Genomic DNA, 22,400 nt, shown 5'->3' with positions numbered 1-22,400 from the left:
GTGAATTTGTTCACTTTTGTGATTTTCACTTTATTTCAAGATATACACAATCGACTACCAAGATAGAGATAAATGAAGGACAAAATAGAAGAAGTGGATAAAAAGTAAATTAAGTAAACTCACATTATTTATAATATTTTATAATATATTTATAGCAATAAAATATATAGATGTATAATTAAAAGTACAATATTTATATATTATAAAAAAAAATTATAATAAATTATAATTTATTTGATATAACATTAAAAGTGTAGGCAGTTTCAATAATTGAGTGTCGGAACGCGGAAATTCGCGCGTGTTCAGTCGAATAGGCTCGTGGACGCGGGTTACTTGGAGAACGAACCTTAAACCTTAAGGTTGAATAACGGTTCTTCCAGCGCGCATGCATACCTACCTCCTATACCTACCTATACCGTGATGTCTCTACGGGAGGATCGCCGCTGTGCCGCGCCGCCGCGCCGCGCCGTCGCGATTTCTGTGCTGAGCTTCGCGAGCGATGCAGCGAAAAGTCCTGGCGAACGAAGGAATGAACGAACGAACCTGTCCTGTCCCGCTTCGTCGCGAACGTAGCAGGGTCGACGCACCGAACGTGACGATATTTTGACGTTCCCGAAGCAAACTCCACTGTCGCGGGACTCGAACTCGACACGTGATTCGCGCTCGATTTGCAGTTGCGCAAGTTGGGCCGACTCGCGACGGTGTACAGTAAACGAAATATAGAGATGCAGCAGGGAGAGATGTTAATCTGACTGGAAAAGATATTGCTACAGAAACCCGATAAAACCATTTTTGCTAAAATTATTCTGAGAAAAAAGAGATGTTGAGAGAGAAGAAATTTACACTGTTAAATATTATATATATAAAAAATCAAATTAATTTATTAAGTTAAATAAACTTCATCTCTTATTTTTTTATTTTTAACTTCTAAGTGTGTTAAAATGTACTTAATTTTAATACAAAATATGTGGTTAATAAAACATCCACATTTAATCATTTCTATGATTGAATTGCTTTTAAAGTAAACAGCGTTTGTATAATATATCCACTTAGTAAGTAATAAAACTAAATAAATTAAGACATTTTCATAAATTATTTAACTCCATTTTTTTAGTTAAATTAATGATATATTCAATAGGAGCAGTGGCGACCTATAGGAATAATTAAAAGTAATTGAAATTAGATATAATGTGATATTATGAATTTAAAAGAATCTTCGTTAAATTTTCCTAAACAAGTTGCATATATTGATAGTAATAATATTGTATATTATAGATATGAAAGAGATATATTATAAACATTGTAAATATGCGAAAAGTATACATACCAATAAGAGTAATATTGCAAACTGTGCTATACATATTTTCTTTGAGGTACACATTGTAATACTTTACTTCATCAATGTCAGATGTAAATTGCAACGAAGATTATCAAATCACATCTTCAATTTCTCTTATTGATTTGTTCATCTCTCGTGCGTAACTAAATTAAAGTAATATGTATGCTATATATTTAAATGATAATTTTGCTAGCAATGCTTTTGTACTGTTTTGCTTCTTCATTTATTTATTTCTTCTGCTCATGATTTAAATTTCTTTATCTCATGCATAATTCTGAACAAGTAAAGTGCTATCCCTTGTAATTGCGCAATTCGCCCTTTGAATTCCATAAAGTATTAACTTGATAAATAATCATAGCGTTTACGTGTCGACCGATTCAAAAGCTAATCACAACATTCCTACGGTATACTCCTAACAATTTAATTAACCTAACAATTTAATGACGGGAAAGTTATTGTTCCACAAGAGACGAATAATACACTACGACTGTCGGTTCTTCTTATTTGAAGATAATTATTTTTCTTTATCCTTTTCCGCTCTACATTTTGTCGTGACGTGAACAAAAACACCTTCGTCATCCTCAAGACATGACATCCAGATATTGACCCCTGTGACCTGATTTCCCCTTTTCGCTTGAATTTCTAAGACGTCGGAATATCATTTGAATAATTTCAGTGAAAAGGCCATAATTTAAAATCACAACAATAAAATAAGAGCTTATTACTGAAAAATTTTTTTATTTTAATTTTTCAATCTGATTAGCTTTTTCTTCTTCTATTATTCGAAGTTAAAAATTAATTATTTTTTCAATAAAAATAAGATAGATACTGGATCTTTTCACTTATTTTCTTTTTCTTAAATTTATATTTTTTTACGCGTATCTTTTACGAAGTTAATTTTATTAACAGAAAATATCATAATTTGTAATGTTTTTCAATTTTCAGGAGAGATATAATTATTTATGATAGCAATAAATATAACTGAATTATTTCTAGCTAAATATTTTATTGTAAATCAATTAAATCAAATTTTTTTATTTCCTGAAGATATGTTTCTTATTGATGATTTTTTTACTTTCTGAACTTTGTATTATTTATCCATTAATATAGATTAATTAATTCTAAACTTTTAATGTCATACATTTTATCCTAAATTGTTTTATAGCACTTTTAATATTTCTCGCTCTTAAGTGTTTGTCGCAGGCCCTTATCGTGTGCGCGAAACCATGGTTTCGCCCACCCGCATGGAACCTCTTGATAATACTGTTTAACGACGTACTGTATCCCGACAGTTTGATACATTTTACAACGCTATCCGCAAATAAAATCCTGCCTGCCATTTCACTAAGTTAAAAATTATTTAGTTCACGTAATTTAATATAAAAATGTTTTACGTCTTATACCAATACTGATTATAAATACTTAGAATTAGATATTCTTTCATTCCGTTATTATTTATGTTATCTGACATGTTTATGTATATATAACCTGAGCAAATTTTTAATTGAACCGATTTTATAACTCAATTAATAAATTATACTAATTCAAGAAATACTTTTTCAAGATATCTTTATTATCAAACATTAAAAATATAAGACACTATACTTATAAGACATTACTTAAAAAAAATCGTACCGTAAACGGAAAGTTGTTAGTTACATTTCCTGACTCGTCGTTGAGAAACGTATCGATTAGCAATTAAACCCGTTACGGTGCAGCCGTCTCATCGATCTGATGATCGATGGGACGATATGAATGTGTCTTCCCCCACGCATCGTCCTCCGTAAATTTTAAAGATATGCAAATCATCTGCATGTTGTGACATCTGGAACGTTTCTTCAGATAATTACTAGTTATTTATCACAACTGAATTCGATACCCATGTATATACAATAATCACAATAATAATAATAATTTTATTGGAGTACAAATACTAAGAGAAATATGTGTTAATATACATATAGAATAATAAGAAGAAAAAAATGCATTTCAAAAGGTGAATCATCCGCATAATGCTGCTTTAAGCCTGTTATACGCGTTCTCCAAACTTTTGTATCAAAATTCGATCATTTTGCATCTCCGAAAATTCCCATTATCGCACGTAAGCGTGGATTACATTACCGGTCGCGATGGAAACCGAGTGAAAAGGCCATATTAGGCATCCGACGCGGTATAACCGCGTCGTCTACCACGAGGCATTACTGTCGTCTAATGTACATCCAGTCACGCCCCCGCTGGCTGAGGCCCGAAGAACGACGAAGAGCGAGCCGTGGCGAAACCAGACGAAGTGTACCGAGGGGCCCATCGGCGGCAGGGTCCCCGTCCGCCGTCGCCGATCCGGCCGATCGGCGAGATCGCGACGAGCCGAGCTCTCGCGAGGTGTTCTCGGCCGACTGGGGCGACTGGGTCGCGAAGCCGCGCGCGATCACTCGCGTGTTACCCTTGCTAAATAATCTATCAATCTATCAACACGGAGGATAATGTGCTCAGATACGTGTTCATATTTTGGATCGATAAGTCGATGACAGGTCACAGCGTCCAGGCTGTTCCGAAAGTGGTCTTCGTATCCTCTTAGAAGTGATTTTTAGGTACGTCTGAAACTCTAGCTGTCATCGAAACTAAAGTGGTTTCCAGCTTGAACATATTATGTGCAGTAGAGTCGCGTCCAGTGGATGCGTCAAGTGAATAGTTTCATGGAAATCCGGATGTTAAATAATATAATTAAAATAAGTGAAAAGATTTAGTAAAAATCACGTATCATTTTATTTTTGTATATTTTTTGATTTTTATCCGATTACCTCATGTATAAATAAGGTTCGTAAAGGGTAAGCGCCTTCATGATCATTACAGTTTTCATATTTTTCAACTTCTTTCACATAATTATATTTATATTTAATATACTGAAACGTATGAAAACAATATTAAATATAGCTATGTAGAATACATACGTATTATCCATGGTATTTTTTTCTTAATAAGAAATGAAGTAGAGTTTAAATATAGTGCGATTGAAATCTACGTATTTCTAGAAAAAGAAAATTTATGAAATTGTACAAGCTCTAAATTATATGTATATTTTCGTATGTAAAATAAGATTCCATATCAAGTCAATTTACAAATTCATTTTTTTTGTTTTTCAAACATAAGATAAATCATTCTATAGCTACTTTTAAACACAAAAATCAAAACGAAAAACATCTTGAATTAAATATGTTGGTGCCGGTATGATTGTTTGCAACCAGTACGGCTCATCTTTAGGCATATCTCGTCCTTTAGAAATGGCAGTGAGCAACCGGATGTGCACGCCTATTCGCGTTTAAATATCGCATTAATGCGAAGTGCTCATATTTTACGCAATCAAACGCGTCTGCCCCTTTTCAACGAAGTTTAAGTATGGTGGAAAAAAGTGCATCGATTACACACTATTAAGTCTTTTTAGCTTCTTAATTCTTCTATCTATTCTTCATCACTTGTTTCTTTATTGATAAAATAGTTTAATTATAAATTTCAATCTATTCTTTTTTTATTTGTATTTTTTATTTGTAATATATCTAAAAATAATTTAATTACACGTTAAAAAATATACTTTTTAACTTTTTTAATATTGAAACTGAAATTATAAATCAGTCCAACATAAAGTGGAACTGACTTACAGCTTTAAATTGCAAATTACTCTTCTAGCAACAAGAAAGTCTATCCATCTATTAGTCCTTTACTTTCTTTTTCTAAAATTAGTGTGAATCAAGTCATACCTCAAACGGTTATGTATTTAACATGGAATTTTTGAAAAATTGTCAATTGTTGAAAGACGCGGTGCTCTCTCTTTGGCTTAACTGTGTGAGCTATGTAGCAACGATGTTATTCAGACACATATGTATAGCAAGTAATTTCCTCGATCGCGATATCCAATCCTGTTCGAGACATTGTCGCTACACCGCCGGATGTGAGCGCAATGACTGTTCTCAAGTTTTCTCGACTGTCAGAGACGGAAGTGCATGAACGGTCAGGTGCGTAGATGCATGTGCATTCGACGAAGCGATCTTCCGTCCCCTACATCGTGTGTGTTTTATCATACATCTCCTTTTTAACGAAAGAGTTCAATTTCATCGGGTGTCTTTTGTTGTCAAATAGAATTTCTCAGCGCGTTGATGCAAGTTGCCGATTGTTTGCCGTAAAATTATTCATGAAGACTCGCGCGTATCTGCGACGGCAAAGTAGTAACTTGCATCGCCGAGTATGGAAATTTTCTTCCTGGGCCGGATAGCTGGCAACGCTTATTGGTATTCTACTCCTTTGCTAGTCTATCGCTATTCTCTTGCACGATTCATTGTTCATACCTGATCCAATGTGAGACTGAGATAGAAAAGAAAAAGAGTAATACAATCGGAGAGAAAGAGAAAGAGGGAAAATGAGAAGGAGAGGGAGTAGGTAAAGCAGACTCTGCATTTCATTATTGCAACACGTGAAATCGCGAAATATTAGTTGAATAAATTCAAGAATCATTTTATTCGCATAAAATATCATAATAACATAAATAGAGTTACGTTGAATCAAAGCTCTTTTGAGATGAATCGATCAATAAATTAATGCCTTTGTGAGCCATACACTTGGTTGTGTGTGTGAAATAGTTCCTTTATTTAATTTCTCAGACAAAAATTATACGTTTTGATCCTTGGTTTGGATCTTTTATATATATATTTGATTTAATTATTAATATATTTGTTCTGCATATCCAAGTAATATTGTAGATTGTTATATGCATGCGATTAATTGTAATTTCTACTCACTTGATTATTGTACAGTTGTATCAGGAAACACAATAATTCCGCAAATTTAAATTGTGACATTAAAAAGGATCCGAATCAAGGATCGAAACGTATGATTTTTGTCTAAAAGATTAAATAAAGGAACTATTTCACACCAAGATCCACTGCATAGCTCACAAAGGCATTAATTTATTGATCGAAGCACCATAATATTTATACGTATTGCGACATTAAAGAGTAATTGATAACAATAAATTCGTAAAGATTAAGATAAATGAAAGATTAAGAAGTACACAGGGAACGATTAAAAGCGTCCAGACATTGTATCGTAACAACATTATGGAATTAAGCGTCATGCTTTGTCGATCGATGTGACTTAGCGATCGGCTCCATTAGCGTAATTTTTCCTCGAGTACCCAACGAATGGGAATCGTACGCGTACCCGGTGAAACACCCACGAGACACAGTCGCGAACGTTGTTGGCATCGAGCAACGAGATGTAGCAATCTTTTGCGCATGGTATGTTGAATCTGTTTATAACAAAAAGAGCCTACATACGACCGTCCGTGAGTCATTTCGTCGTCGGTATGGCAATCAGTCGACGTAGTATTCCGTCGTCGGAATAAGGCTCTTTTTTTATGCATCCTATGGCGATTTATCATCCGGTCGATTAAACGCTCGTTGAAAACTCATTTCAAATCCAGGAAGAGACAAATTGTCTCTTGTGATTTAATACGATCACTCAATACATAGTAAACGTTTAGTAAAAAAATAGTTATTGCCAGTAACGTCAGTGTTGAACTGTCTTCATTAAAAGGATTCGAAGATATCTTGAGGTCTAATTCATCATTGCAATTACAACTAATCGATTGGTAAGATTTTGTAATGTTACGAAAAACAGTTAAGAAGATGTATTCGTCGAGATTGAATAAAGTTCGCAATTATTAATTGCGTAATTGCAGTCGTCGGCTGCGTGACATTTGAAGTAAATGTCTGTCTGATTATATATAACGTTATAAATAAATGTGTGTGCACAGATTTGGTTCTCGTCCATAACATGCAACATGTTGCTTATCCACGTAATTAATTAATTACAAGTGTACAAAAGTGTCAAGTAAACTATACATATAAATTTATATTGATTCAATAAGCATTTCCTTAACATTCATATTTTTGAGTTTTAATTTTTGCTTTTTAACTTTTTTCGCGAATTTTAAGTTTTAATCTACAAGAATATTTAAGGATATATCAGATATAGTCTTTGTCTCTGTAAAAGTGATTGGAATTTATACATTTAATATAAAAATAAATATTGTAAATATATGAAACAGGTCAATGAGATCGATATTCAACAATACAATTTTATAGTTTAAATAAAATTGTTTACATTTCATCTTGATTACGCTAGTTTACAAAAAAATTTTTTTTTCAATTACTTTGGACCGGACTACGTGTCTCTTATAGATTTTTAAATGCTGAAAACGATGCCATAAACGAAAAAATTCTAGTACGTCAGATAATTGAGGTTTTAAAAAATGCATTTTATAGGGGATGCACAATACATTCATGACTTCTGATCAAAATTTCAAGATCACGTTAACCTTCTTTATATTAAAAAAATGTCAAATATCGCAAAAAAAGTTATTTTGTAAGTACTAAATCGCAATTATCTTGGAAATCCGACGTGCTAGAATTTTTTCGCTTGAGGCATTGTTTTCAGCATCCAAAAATCTATAAAAAAACACGTAGTCCGGTCCAAAGTAATTTTTTGCTGTAAACTAGAGTTATTTTTTACAAACATATCTACTTCTTATCGGAATAATTTTTTATTCAGGTTCTAAACGGTCGCCAAACTTTTTGTATTCCTCTTTCAAATATGTAGTGTAGAAAAATCTGTAATTCTTTCATAATGTTTTTATTTTATTAAAAAATACATATAATACATCCTTAAGAGACATCCTTAATGAAACGATCGAAGTCGATTGTTCTCGGGGGCCAACCGCGATCGTGCACATACATCTCGCGCGTGTATGACGGGATTAAAAAAATGGCTAATGCCATAATTAACAACTTGCTTATTCGCGCTTGACGAGGAAGAAAATCTGGCGGCGCGCAATTTTTGCAACCGCTCGAGTGTGATGAAACGGTTGTTTATGGATAGAGAAGAACACGGCGCGTCACGTGCGTCAGTTGCGTGAGTAAGTCTTGGCCATTAAGTCGCGCGCCACGACGATGGCGATCGAGATATATCCGCTGCTCGTAAACTCATTCGTTTCTGCCGTTCGATGAATAATCATGCACGCCGATATAAAAATATGTATATATGTGCAATGAACGATGCGAGCGGCTGTTAATTACCAACGCTCTCAACTGGGAGCAAACAATAATTAAGCGTAACTACGTGTACCGGCGATAAAATCACGCGTCGCACTTGGCCGTGTAAAATCCGACGCCCGAGGGAATAGTTTAACGCTTGAATAGCATTTCGGGAATTTCGTATCAAGAGACTTATACAGAGTATTTCTTAAATAGCAGATACTAATCATATAGCGTTATTCTTTATAATTAAAAATTGAGTTGAAAAATCCTCTACAATTTAGCAATTTCCGCAATGGTTAACAAAATATTAATTTTTTAATATTGCCGAATAAAGGCCTTGGCACATAGAAAAACTTAAGACGTAAGACTTAAGCAGTAACGAAATCAACATGTTGGATTCGCTAATATACGTATGCTCTTACGGTGCTCTATTGTGATTGGTCGATTCGCTTACTGCTTAAGTCTTATGCCTTAAATTTTTTTATGTGCCATGGCTTTAAGCGCGTATCCGGCTGTCCAATCATTAACTATCACGAAAATTGCAAAATGATAGAGAACTTTTGATTCAATTTTTTATCAGGAATAGCATGTGATTCGGCAATCATTTACTCGGCAATCTTTAGAAATTAATGTTTCATCAATTACACAGGCCTGCATGGTTTTGTTGATTGGGATTTAACTATGTTTTCTTACGTAATTTTTCGCGCTGAATACGAATTCGGCGGCAGAATTGCTTTATCACGTCAGGTTTTTGAGAAAAGTGAGGTTAAAGGTGTCAAAATTGACGTTTTTTGACATATTTGTGATTTTTTTGCTAGCGAGGTAAATTTTTTTTCTACTTTTGTTTACGCCATCTGAAAGTGTCAACATTTATCTTCAAAATATATATTTTTTAACGTCGTACGTTTTTTTTCACCGAGATAATCTCTGTAAAACCCTAATCTCTATACCGTTGTATTAGAACAAACGGTATTTCTGGACAGATTAGCTTATTCTTTTATCTTTTGTCATGGATTTTGAAGGGGCTGCAGTATAGTAGTAAATGATACCATCGATGGATTATCTGCAGAATTGCTCTATCACGTCGAGATTTCGAGAAATCTTAACCCAAAACAGCCAAATAAGCCATTTTCAGCCATATTTGAAATTCAATTAAAAATTGATAAAATTTTTGTCGTCTAATCCATCGATGGTATCATTTACTGCTATACAGCCCCTTCAAAATCCATTTTGGACCGTCCCAAAGCGATTTTTTTTCCGGAGATATAGCAATTCGAATTTCGATAAATTGTGTGACTACACAGAGATTATCTCGGTGAAAAAAAACGGCGTTAAAAAAAATATATTTTGAAGATAAATGTTGACACTTTCAGATGGCGTAAACGAAAGTAGAAAAAAAAATTTACTTCGCTAGCAAAAAAATTACAAATATGTCAAAAAACGTCAATTTTGACACCTTTAACCTCACTTTTCTCAAAAACCTGACGTGATAGAGCAATTCTGCCGCCGGATTCGGATTCAGCGCGAAAAATTACGTAAGAAAACATAGTTAAATCCCAATCAACTTTCAACACCTCCAATTTTGCAGGCCTGTATTATTAGGAAAATTGCAAAATGGTAGAGGACTTTTCGACTTAATTTTTAATCAGGAATAGCGCTATATGATTAGTGTCCGCTATTTAAGAAACACTCTGTATATTTTTCTGATCGTTAATAAAATAAAAACAACGTAGAACAATTGTCAAGCGCAGTTAAAGAAATGCTATCTTCTTTTAGCGCAACAATTGCGCGCGCGTTATTTGAATATTTTCTTCAAAAGGCTCTTTCATGAATCTTTATATTCATGAGTCCGCTCTACCACGATCGCGAGGTTCTCCGTGAAGATGTGAAGTTCGGCGCGACAGGCTGACGATCGAAGGTACCTCCTGCATCCGGCTTTGTGTTTGCAGGAGGCTGAAGGCTGATCTACAATATCTGAGAAGAAGGGGACTACTCAAGGCGTCCGGCGGCGGCGGCGGCGGTGGCGGCGGCGAACTATCGCACCAAGGACGCAAATGCGCACGATGCAGTACGTCGTTCGGTAGATTTTACAATATTGGCACGACTTGCACGCGCTGCAGACACCGCGTGTGCCGGCAATGTCGCATTGAGATCAGGAACCGCGCAGGTGATAAAGAAGTCGAGTGGATCTGCAACGTTTGCTACAAGATTGCGTAAGTGTCTCTCTCACTTGAAATTTCCCAAACTCAGCCGTTTCTTTGCGAGGAATTTTTGCGAAAGATCAAACATCAAATGTCAATTTTGTTTATTATTTAATATTAGTTAAATGTTTAATAATAGTTGTTTATTAAATTTAATAATAATTATAGTAAAAAGATATGTTGCTTTTATAATATGTATTGCAATATACAAAAAAAATATGATTAGAATATTTCAGTAAAAAATGCGACAGTTAAATATGTCTTCAAAATAGAAAATAAAATCTCGTTGATTTTTTGTTGTATAATATTATTTCATAGAATTTCTTGCTAAAAATAGTTTCGCTAACTAATGCAAATAGAATAAAATTATACGGAGACAAAATAACAAGCAAATGAAATATGTGAAACTTTAGTAACGCCAAATTCAAGTTAAAATAGAGAGTACGTTTTTTTCACATCGCGCAATTCTTTGTTTTCTGTACATTTTTTCATGTGCGTTCATATAGTTTCAAACCCGTTCAATTTGCAGAGAATTACACGTCGTTACCGGCAAGTGGATGCACGAAAGTTCGATTTCCAGCAAATCTGTCAGCGAGAAAACAGCACATATTCCAGTGGACATATTGAATCGCAGCATCCGACGAGCTTGGACGATTAATGGTGCGTTTCAATATGTATATATAATTAATCTTCCGTCGATGACTCGGTAGAAAGTACAAAGAAAAAGAAAATTTGTCTTTAATAGACAGCGAAAGCTATTAGAGAAATATTAGAGAATGTTAATTAACGTTGCAATTATAATAATTTTCATGTTGAAAATCATCATGTTGAATTGTCATTTTCCTACTCGTTTCCTCATCGAGTTATGATTGTTTCTTCTTCATTCTGCATGACAGCGAATTTACACACAATATAAATTATTTTCTTTAAAGGTCCTCCAACACGTTGGTTAGCTGCGAGAAAGTCTCCAGAATTGCGAATATATCGCAGTTTACCATCTCGCCATCAGGATTATCAAGATCCATTAGAGGATTCAAGTTTCGATGACAGAACATTATCGAAGCTTGAAAATTTGCGAGAAGGCAGTTTGAACGTGAAGGATTGCGCCGAGGATGCCAGTGACAACTGCAGAGATGCGATTGAAGCGATCGAGAAGAGCACATCGATTAACGAACGAACAAGACGAGAGAAACCAATCGTTAAAGAAGAGGAAGTGCCATCATTTGATATTATAAGATTTAATAAGAAAAGCGAGCCCTCGGGTAAAGAGCAGGAGGATCCTGTGCAGGAGCAGAGCACACCGAGAATATCACTTATAAAACCGCCAAGAATCCTTGCGAAGTTTATATCTCCGGACACGAAACCGAGCCCAACGAAGCATGGCGAGAGAAAATCAAATATTCCAATTTTTAAAAGGAGCTCCAAGGAGTTCGAAGATATCCGAAGCCCACAAGAATCACCCAAGCGATCACTTATTCCTCAAAGGTATTACTTCTTTCTTTATTTTATGTAATAAACGTGACTTCGATTTTATCAACAAATTATCTTAAAATGAATATCATCTCTCTCTCTCTCTCTCTCTCTCCCCTCTCTGTGATAGACAGGCCTAGAGAAAAGTGACGCACAGATCCAGAAATAGTTCTGTAACATTTTGTCGTATCTGTCGTCGTTTCCGAGATAACGGTTTTTTCGTCTAGATCTGTGCGTCATTTTTGTCTAAGTCTGTCTATCACATAGAGGAGAGAGAAAGAGAGAATTCATGATAGCAATAAATACAGTGAAACTATTAATTATTAATTATAAACAAACAATTCATGATTAATGTAAATAATTAAATAATTAAGTACATATTTATTTTTTATTTTTAATTATATATTTATATATATATTATACACATTATTATTACTAGACTGCGGAACTTTATGCAAAATACTTAACTGAATATTAACTATCGGACAGTTTTAGCAGTCAATCGTTGTTCGTTAAAGAGTTATTAAAAGGTGAAGTAAAAAGATTGAGATTGCCATCTGTAAATTTACAAAATTGCAAAATATGCATTTTATGGAAAATATTCAGTTAAGTATTTTGCATAAAGTTCCGCGATCTAATTATTACTTATTAGTATTAATATATTAATACTAATCTATATTATTATTCTGTAGATATAGAGGAAGCACTGATGATCTGCGTCGCAGTCGCGAGGACATAACTGTGCCGAGCTTGATTCCAAAACTGCTATCCTCCCGCAGTAAGGAGGAGCGATTGAAGCAACAAGACAGTAAGGACGACATCCGTCCTTTATCGAGATCTGCACGAAAGGATTTTAAGGAAGAGAGCAAGTCCCCGTCACTTGCCATTTCACAAACGTCCACTAACAAGGACGAAGTCTACAAGTCGGGAATAAGGATCTTTCGCCGTGAAAATAGTCGCGAGGACGTGGGCAAAGACAGCGCGAATTCGATCAAGGAATCCGCAAAAGGAAAGCAGCAGGAGAAGCAAGAAAGAACGGAGGTTGTGGGCGGTGCAGCAAAATTGAAAGCTACCGACGAGCCGAACAGAACGAGGTGCGAGGACGGCAAGGACAACGCCAACGACGCCGAAAGATCGTCATCGGGAAGAGAGGAGGCACATGCCTCGATCGAATCGGACTCAACAGTACTGGACGCGCAATCAGACGAGAAGGTTGATGCGAAACACCAGGACGCGAGGATGATCGACATGATCATCGCGGAAAACAGGACGCAGGACGAGCGGATGCGGGAACAGGATACTATCGTCTTGGACAACGAGGCAATAGACGAGAAGCATTTGCTAGCGACCCGAGAACCGATCGAATCCATCGTGGAAAATCAGGAGCAAGACAACAACGAAAAGGAGACACGGAACGTCATCGAACAGTTACTGGATATTGGCAGTGACGGTGACGTCATTGGAATCACCAATGAAAGAAAGGGCTCGCTAGAGATCGGTTATGGAAAGAGGCCGGACGAGTTTCAAGTGGTCAGTGAATATGCTTGTGTATTGTTTGTGGCATGTGGGCGCGATACACGCGGGCGTATTCGCGCGCGCGTGTGTGAAGGTGTTATCGACATCCTTTGCGAAACATAAGCCTTTTCTGTTGAGAATTAAATATATTTGTGATATTTCACTTTTTACTTTCACTTTCATTAATTATGATATTCAAAACTATTATATGTAATAAGAAAAACTTGTGTATTTAATACTTATAGCAGAAAAGCATTACCAGAACATTCTTATACAGGGCGTTAAAAAAACATTCAACATTTATACGGTAGATAGTACACATCATACTACAAAAACCTTAGTAAACATAGGTCTGTATAAAAGACAACACGACACTTGAAGAAAAGGTGTCGTGCTGATCATTTATTCCAATTCCAGCAACATTGCTCGTTAGTACTAGCAGAGATCTATACTCTACAATTATTTATAAACAGAGTTCCGGCTGCAATTTTTTCCATTTTTTAGTATAAAACGTACGGAACTTTTTTTATATTTTTATAAGAAACTGTAAAACTATGAAAAAAAAATGCTACTGGAATTGTCATTATTTCCTTCATATTAATAGAATGTCATGCTAACTTCACGGATACCCAAAAGTGGGATCTGTAAAGTTAGCACATTCTATTAATATAAAAAAGATAATGACAATTCTAGCATGCGTATTTCATAGTTCTACAGTTTTTCATGAAAATAAAATTTTTATACTACAAAAAATCAAAATTAATAATATAGCGTGTTTTTCACGAATCTAGCATGATATATCTAGTCTAAAGTACAAGAAACAGATAAATATTTTAACTTTTAGCTACAGATCCCATTAGTACTACTCAGGATCTATCAATATATGTAACTTGAAAACAGAATTCCAACAATTATCAATTTTACTATCTTATCATATAAATGCTGAATGGTTGTTTTTTAATACTTTGTAATTTATCAATAATTATTTTCACATAAATAATTTTTTTGTCAAATTATATTAAATCTAAACCTTTTTTACACACAAAATTCTGACTTTTCTTTAAAATTTATTATACTTTATTAAATAAATTTTTTAGACAAGGTTTTCAAAATATATATTTTACTTTTCTGCTTAATTTCTTTTAAAGCAACAGCTAATTCTACGCGTACAAAGTACAGAAAATAAAGAATAAAATTACTATTATTCTGTTGCTTATGTAAGAAATGATGAAATAATATTATAACGGTTTCTTGGGAAGTGGCAGGAAAGTCTTATTCATAAAAGTGCTAATTACATATTCATGAGCCACCTATAAAAAGAGAGAAAGCACTTACATACGTTTGATTTTTTTATTTATAGTATTTGTGACTATCGAATTACTCAATAGGGAGTTTTTACAATAACGTGGATCCAGATGTGAACGCTAAAGTCACGTTAGCCTTTTTTTAATTAATTGTTAAGAAAAAGAACGTGACCTTAGCATTCATCGTATCTGGATAAACGGTATTGCAAAAACTCTCTAATATCGCTTTTAACTACGGTATTTTCGTGCCCATATTATTCCTTAAACAGGTACGACGAAAGTTCTCCAAAGAAGAATTCTCAAATCCGGATGACACTGATGATACTCCAAATAAACGTTGTTCAAGTGTAAGATGATTGCATACAAATTTAATATTAATCGCAATAAATTCTACTTAATTTACGTTTCGAAAAATTTGTAAAATATTTATCGATGTTTTTAATTGTAACAATAATAATCACTGATACACATTTAGAATTTTTTAAATTCTGAAATATAAATTAATTAATAATTAAATTGTATTCAAATCAAATTACAAATTTTGAATTAATTACCTATATTTTATATTACTCATGTTATTATACTACTGTCTGTATTACTGTCTTGGTGGTCTGAAAGTTTTGCAAAAAATTTAACTAAATTCTCATTTTATTAACAGCATCTATCGCCAGAAGCCAGTCCATTGAGTACAAGATCGTCGAGATATAGTCCTCGGGAGAGCGAAAGCGAACCTACTCCTGCATTGCCGCGTAAAACCGGAGGAGACTCCTGTTCCGCCTCCCAGAGGATACGCGACGCTATTACGAGGACCAGGAGAGAGTCCAACAGTAGCACAAGATACGAAAGTAGTGGCAGCGAGAGTGTTAGGTGTGTTATTCATGCACTTTGGCAATATTAAATGTCTTTAATATTATAAAAAAAAACGTATTAGTGTGTACATATATTTTTCTTTCGATTTTAAAATAAAAATTATATTAATTTTATAAAAGCAAAATTACCTTCTTAAGATGCAAAAAATGTCCGAAATTAGACATTGTAGTTTTATGTTTACCATGTAGATTAAGTGAGACCGGTTTGCACGGATATGCAGAATTGGCAAGGAAAGTAAAGTTCTTCGGAGGAAATGGCAATGGCTCGGTTTCGTCGACAATCGGCGGCGATGAAGTTGTGCAACGCGACAGTGCAACCAGCGCAGGCGAGGATGAAATCAACGAAGATGGCTACGACAGAACAGGTCCAGTTCCTTCGCAAGGAAGGACGATGCTGCGACGAAGGAGACAGTTCGATGCTCAAGGTAATTACAATTGTAATACAATTGTAAAATTATTAAAACATATATGGGGCATTCTTTCTCAAATCAGCCACCCGCCTGCGCATTTTATTTTTAAAGATAAAATTTTTTTCGAAGCGTCAAAATTTCCGCCTAAACCTCAATTTTTTGATGCCGTATGGTGTTTTTTATTTCCTTCTTATGGGTGTGACCATACGTTAAAAATAATGCTCAGACTTACCAAAATACTTGAAAAATGCAAAAATAACGTTTAGAGAGCTTTTTTTTTAATGATTTAATTAGGATAAAAGATACTCGCGACCTAGATGTCTTTTAAAAGTTCACGACATCAGCTAAGATCACGTACACCCTCGACTTTAGCTTTACCCGATGTTATTGTCGCGGCTTATTCGTCGCCGGTTGCTGGGGTCACGGGGGTACTCGAGGGCCTCGTACGCAACACTGAGCATTATTTTTAACGTATGGTCACACCCATAAGAAGGGAATAAAAAACATCATACGGCATCAAAAAATTGAGGTTTAGGCGGAAATTTTGACGCTTCGAAAAAAATTTTATCTTTAAAAATAAAATGCGCAGGGGGGTGGCTAATTTGAGAAAGAATGCCCCATATATATATAATTTTTCTAATTATATAATTAAAACAATAAAATTTTGATGTATTAAACAATTGTATATGTAAATGGATTAGGAATCGAAAAAAATTTACTAACTCTCGTTCTTAGAATTGTTTAATTATATAAATTTTCTCCGTTGTTAATTGAAAGAGTTTTAGTTTCGTTTGTTTTCTCTAAGTTATTTACATTTTCAAAAAGCGTAACCGTAATTAATAATAACAAACAGTGCAATTATCGTATGGTAACTAATTGTAAGTATCGTTTCGCTTTCGCGACTGTCTGGCTGCATATTGACTGCCGATAATTGTCATAATTGCTCAATCGTGTACTCACGCGACTCTCAATTAAATTTCCGATGTATGTTTTCATTATTTTTGCAACAATCGTTCAGAATCACAAAAAAAAGTTGTGAGATTTTTTTTTGTTAATAAGTTTACAACAAAATAAACTTTCCTTGATTCTTAAATTTGAATTTATTTTACGATCTGCAGCAGATATCTAGATTAATTAATATATAGATTAATTAATATTATAATAAAATTATCGTAATATGAGATTAATTTCTCATTCGAGTAAAATTCTTATCTAGATTTTTGATTACTTTTAAGTACGAAATTTGTAAGCACACATAGAAATACTCCTTTTTATTCGTTTATTTACTCTACCTGCTAAACATTTATTTATTACCTACGTACTTTACTATCTACTAAATATTCTATTTACTAAACAGATATAGCAATATATCTACATATATAAAGAATATATAGCCACTCGTAATGATAAGCTCATTGATTATCGAAGCCCTTGGGTAAACGTCCTAGTTGAAAGCGGTTAGTATTCTCTACGAAAACCGTGCGAATCCAGTGATGTCTCAGAGTTAAAAGACACGTTTAAATAGTGAGACAATAAATTCATTTTCGACTTAATATTGCGCCTAAGTGTTTTGCGACAGTAAAATCATATCTAACTAAAATTATATAGAAAGTACGGAATACAATAGTTGATAAAATTATACCGTAATTAACGTATCGTGAACAGGTTAACGAAAATAAAATGATATCTATTAACGAGAGAAGAATAATTAATACAGTATCGAAAAACATTCTTATTGATTTTTATCGCTTTTAAGAAAGAAGTTTTAAGAAAGTTTTGCTGATTGACCTTATATTCTTAACTATTATCTCAGTAACGTCTCGGGAAATATCAGTAGTTTTTGCTCGATATTATGCCAATCTTTTCCCTTCATTGTTTCCGATGAAATCTCCATTTCGTTTTCGATAAGCATCGCATTTCAAGCAGGAATATTAAAAGAGCAATTACTCTTAATCTCGTATTTCGTTAGCCACGAGAGATTCAATGGAATGTGAGAAAGGAATGCATTCAAAGTTTAATAATACATAAAACTCTTGACATGCATATTTCGAATCAATGTTGGTCTTCATGATCCAAACACACCTGTGATTTTGCGCGACATCGATTGTAAAATCCGAGTCGAGCGCAAATTACATGACTCACTCACGGATCGATCGTTTTATTTTGTAAGTCTCACTTCATGATTTGTTTCGAAGTGTGTGCTTTCTGCAAACATGACGTTATCAAGAATACTCCAATTGTCAATCACGTTACTGTTGTCGATGTACTTTCTCATTTTCTACGCCGGAATTGTCGTGATTTTGTATTTGCTGTTGATAAGAAGTGATTAGCAATCAACATTAAAATGTGACGCGATGCTTCTTTTTCTCCTTTAACGTTTCACAAAAATATTTTTGTCAAGAATGAAATAAAAAATAGACGAAAGGTATGCTTAATTTGTTTATATAAAGTACCTATATAAAGTTTATATAAAATAGGCCTACAGGAAGCTATCATAAATTAATAATTTTGCATTATAATAACTCAAATGTTTCATTTACTCAAGGTATATCAAGTCTCATTTCAGTCATATTCCTCAATCTCGTCCGACACCCGTACCCTTTCCACTAATTCGTTCATTGTTATCTTCTTTGCATCGTTACATGTTAAATTGATGGCAGCTTATTATCGCCACGTTTTGAGCCATAGTTCGCTCACGAATCTCAAGGTTCTCGTCCTAGATTCCGAATAAAATTCTTATCTGCTCATCTCTACCGTCCATTCTTGCCTGAGTATGATCGTTTTAGCACGGAATCATCCGTACGTGGCGCGATGGCGAGCGAAGCGGGCGGTGGGCAGCAGGTGAGGCGAAGCGAAGCAGGGCCCAGGGAAACAGCATAGGAATAATAGTGTAACAACGTTCCCTGCTGGCACTCTATAGTCCGCTCACCTGCGACGCGAATATACGGGGTGTTGCAGAATCACCGCTCGATGAGCGAGGAATAATAAAATGCGCGGACGTGATAATTGCGTGAATTCGCCGGATAAAAAAGCCACGACTCCTGTCACTCCTTATTAAGGATCTTCTTTTGATATGGTTACATTTTAATCGATATCAAAGATAAGAAAAAAATACAATAAATATTTTAATAGATTTTTTTTTATGAATTACTCTAGATGGAATCGCAATACTCCGAAAGCCCCGGTATTAATAAGATTCTTATATTTAAAATTGTCTTAAGGATATGCATAGTCTCTGTCAAAAGTAAATTGGCAATTTACTTTTCGTATAAAAATAAATGTTATACACATATGAAACAGTTCGATAATGTCATTATTTATATTTAATTAACACAATACAGTTTTATAGTTTAAATAAATTTTTTTCCATTTTACCTTAATTTTTTTTAAACATGTACACTTCTTATATAAAATAATGTTTTATCTAGGTTCTAAATCGCCGCTAAATGTTTTTGTATTACTTTCAAATGCAGTATAGATAAATATAACTTTTTCGATATTTTTTCAACATTTTATTAAAAAGTACGTGTAATACATTCTTAAATATGGTCTTAAGATATCATAAGTCAATCACACAGCCGTATTAGCGCATTTTAAAAGGTTATTTAATATTTAATATGGTTTTAAAATATAAAAACGACTATAATTACCGATCTAAGATCTCTAAGTTTTTATTCACGGAGAAGATATATTCACCGTTTTTGGTCATTGAAGTACGTTTCATTTTGTGTTTGTAGTTAAAATATGGTTGCAAGCAGAAAAAGAACACGGAAGATAGCGAATTGCTTTATTGAATTAGTCACCCGATATAGCACGACGCAATGCACTATAGCGTCGGGATACTATATGTTGTAGTAAGGTAGTGACCGACGCTGCGCGGGATTCAGGTGTGCCCCTTGGCGTAGACGCTCTCAGTTTAGCGGCGGTAGCCCACGCGAATCGCTCGCCTCACCTTCTTCGAGTTGGCGTGGTGACCAAAGCCGCCTTTATTTCGCGAGAAGAAAAGAGAATTGAAGAATTCAATCCTCCGCGTTGCCGGTCTCTCCGGTTTCTCGATACTTGAAAGTGGTAGCCGAACGTTTTGAGCTTTTCCAAATCAATTTTCATATATTCTCGGATGATCGATGAAAGAAACAATATAATTCGATAAAAAAGTTGAGAAGGTACACGTATCTTCGTTAACAAGTGAAAATGAGTTTTTTTAATATCGAAGATAGTATTTCTTAAAAAGAAATGTATGGTTACATCTTATTCCAAAATAATGATATCAACAAAAACTTTCTGCATATAACTTTTTATGCATTTCAGAATTATATCTTTGACATAATTCTAAATTACATACACATTCACTAGTCTCTTTTCGTGCTGTGAAAGACATCAGAGTGATAACAAATTATAAATTCTTTGAAAATCTCTTGGAGATTTTTTAGATCTTATTTGAAAAATTTTTTGCAAGTTTTACAAAGTGTGTAATTTTGTATATCTCCAAATGTATGTGTCTTTATGTACATGCGATGACAGTCAAACCATTCGAGGACGACGAAAAGACCAGAAAAATTTGAGGTAGAACTCTAAGTTGTTTGCTAAGGCTTCACTGCGGTCATATTTCGGTGCATTGACAGACAGCGAGTCTTTAACGTTTGCATTGACAGACAGCGAGCCGCGGGGAACATTTTATTTGACGATTTTGGTGCCGATCACTTTTTCACGGACAGTCACCGCACGATCACGCTTTGCTTTAAATGTAATAAGTAATGTCTTAAGATGCTAATATGGCTTTGTGATTGGTTTTTATAACATTTTAAAACTGTACTAAAACAGTTTTAAATACGTATAAGAACTAATTATGAATACCGGCTATAAACTTTCAATCATAATATTTAATTTTGCAAAAAAACTAGATCAATTTTAATATTTCAATTATGAAGAAATAATTATAAATAAATATATTTTATGCAAAGCAATTAATTATATATTATACATAATATTAGGTTAAGAAATTTATTGTACTAACAATTTTTTTCGTGGTTTCTTTTTATCGCATGCTCTATTCTCATAGAGTTATAATTAACGAAATATATACTGCAAATATGAATATAATTACAAACAGAGAAAACTCCAAAAATTTAATCGATTTTATGTCGATGCTTTTTAATAATTAAAAAATAAAATCTAGTTCTCTGCGAAATTGGAAAAAAATTTTATCAAAGTTATTTTAGCCATTGATAACATTTTAAGTTTATAAAAAAGAAATTTAATATCTCTTTTAAATAGAAAATTTTAATTAATCAAAATTAGCCTATCATTATATTCTACTGCTTGGTATTTCAGTAGCCCCATTTTATATCTTTAACGATAAGCTAAATATAATTTCATATTTAAAGTGGATCACATGACATAAATTATAGACTTACCTCAGGTTAGCACTAACAACTGTAGACTTCAACACAAGTATGAAGTAAGCCCATAATTTACAAGGTTTATATAAATGCATATTCAAAGTAGATCTTACGAATTACGGATTTATCTAACTCTAGAGTTGACAATTGCAGGCTTTAGCTTAAAAATGAGATTTCTTTCAAACCATATACAGAGTGTTTGATAAGTAATAATAAAACCCTCGCATAGAATAAAGCGGACTAAACTGAATCGAAAAGTTCTCTACAATTTTCGCAATAGTTAACAAGATATTAATTCACCGAATATTGGTTTTTAATAATTTTTTACTCAAGTACTATCAAAATTTTACAGAAAAGCAACAAGTGACAAAAATTGTTTATTTTCTTCTCACAGAGCTCCGAGAATTTTTTCAGAATTTTTTAGTACCGCATGTTAAAAATAGTTGCCAATATAAGAAAATGCAGTACTGAAAAGTTGATAAAAAATTCTAAAAAAATTCTTAGAGCTCTATGAGAAGAAAATAAACAATTTTTGTCTTTTGCAGTTTTTTTGTAAAATTGATAGTACTTGAGTACAAAATTATTGAAAACTAATATTCGGTGATTTTTAGTAATTAATATCTTATTAACTATTGCGTAAATTGCAAAATGCTTTTCGATTCAGTTTAGTCCACTCTATCTACACAAAAGTGATATGAGAAAATTATCGACTTCATACCTAATTGAATTATAACGCAGTCAATTATTTTCTCATAGGGTAAAAACCAGAGTTGGGTAAGTTAATTTTTTTTTAACTAAGTTAAGTTAA

The 22,400-nt window shown here is 33.7% G+C and overlaps 1 protein-coding gene across 1 annotated transcript in view; it reads left to right on the top strand.

Annotated features, from left to right (window-relative positions):
- Positions 1-22,400, top strand: part of LOC108763164 (serine-rich adhesin for platelets) — a 67,331-nt gene that overhangs the window by 7,146 nt on the left and 37,785 nt on the right. The window contains exons 2-8 of the mRNA XM_018510540.1: positions 10,374-10,637; positions 11,155-11,285; positions 11,558-12,110; positions 12,788-13,625; positions 15,184-15,261; positions 15,573-15,781; positions 15,973-16,208. Of these exons, the coding sequence (XP_018366042.1) occupies positions 10,374-10,637; positions 11,155-11,285; positions 11,558-12,110; positions 12,788-13,625; positions 15,184-15,261; positions 15,573-15,781; positions 15,973-16,208 (2,309 nt within the window). The remainder of the gene's footprint in view (positions 1-10,373; positions 10,638-11,154; positions 11,286-11,557; positions 12,111-12,787; positions 13,626-15,183; positions 15,262-15,572; positions 15,782-15,972; positions 16,209-22,400) is intronic.

The sequence above is a fragment of the Trachymyrmex cornetzi genome, unplaced genomic scaffold (assembly GCF_001594075.2).
Source record: "Trachymyrmex cornetzi isolate Tcor2-1 unplaced genomic scaffold, Tcor1.1 scaffold343, whole genome shotgun sequence".
Classification (NCBI taxonomy): Eukaryota; Metazoa; Arthropoda; class Insecta; order Hymenoptera; family Formicidae; genus Trachymyrmex; species Trachymyrmex cornetzi.
Note: the sequence above shows the minus strand (reverse complement) of the source record. Positions and strands in the feature narration are given on the sequence as shown.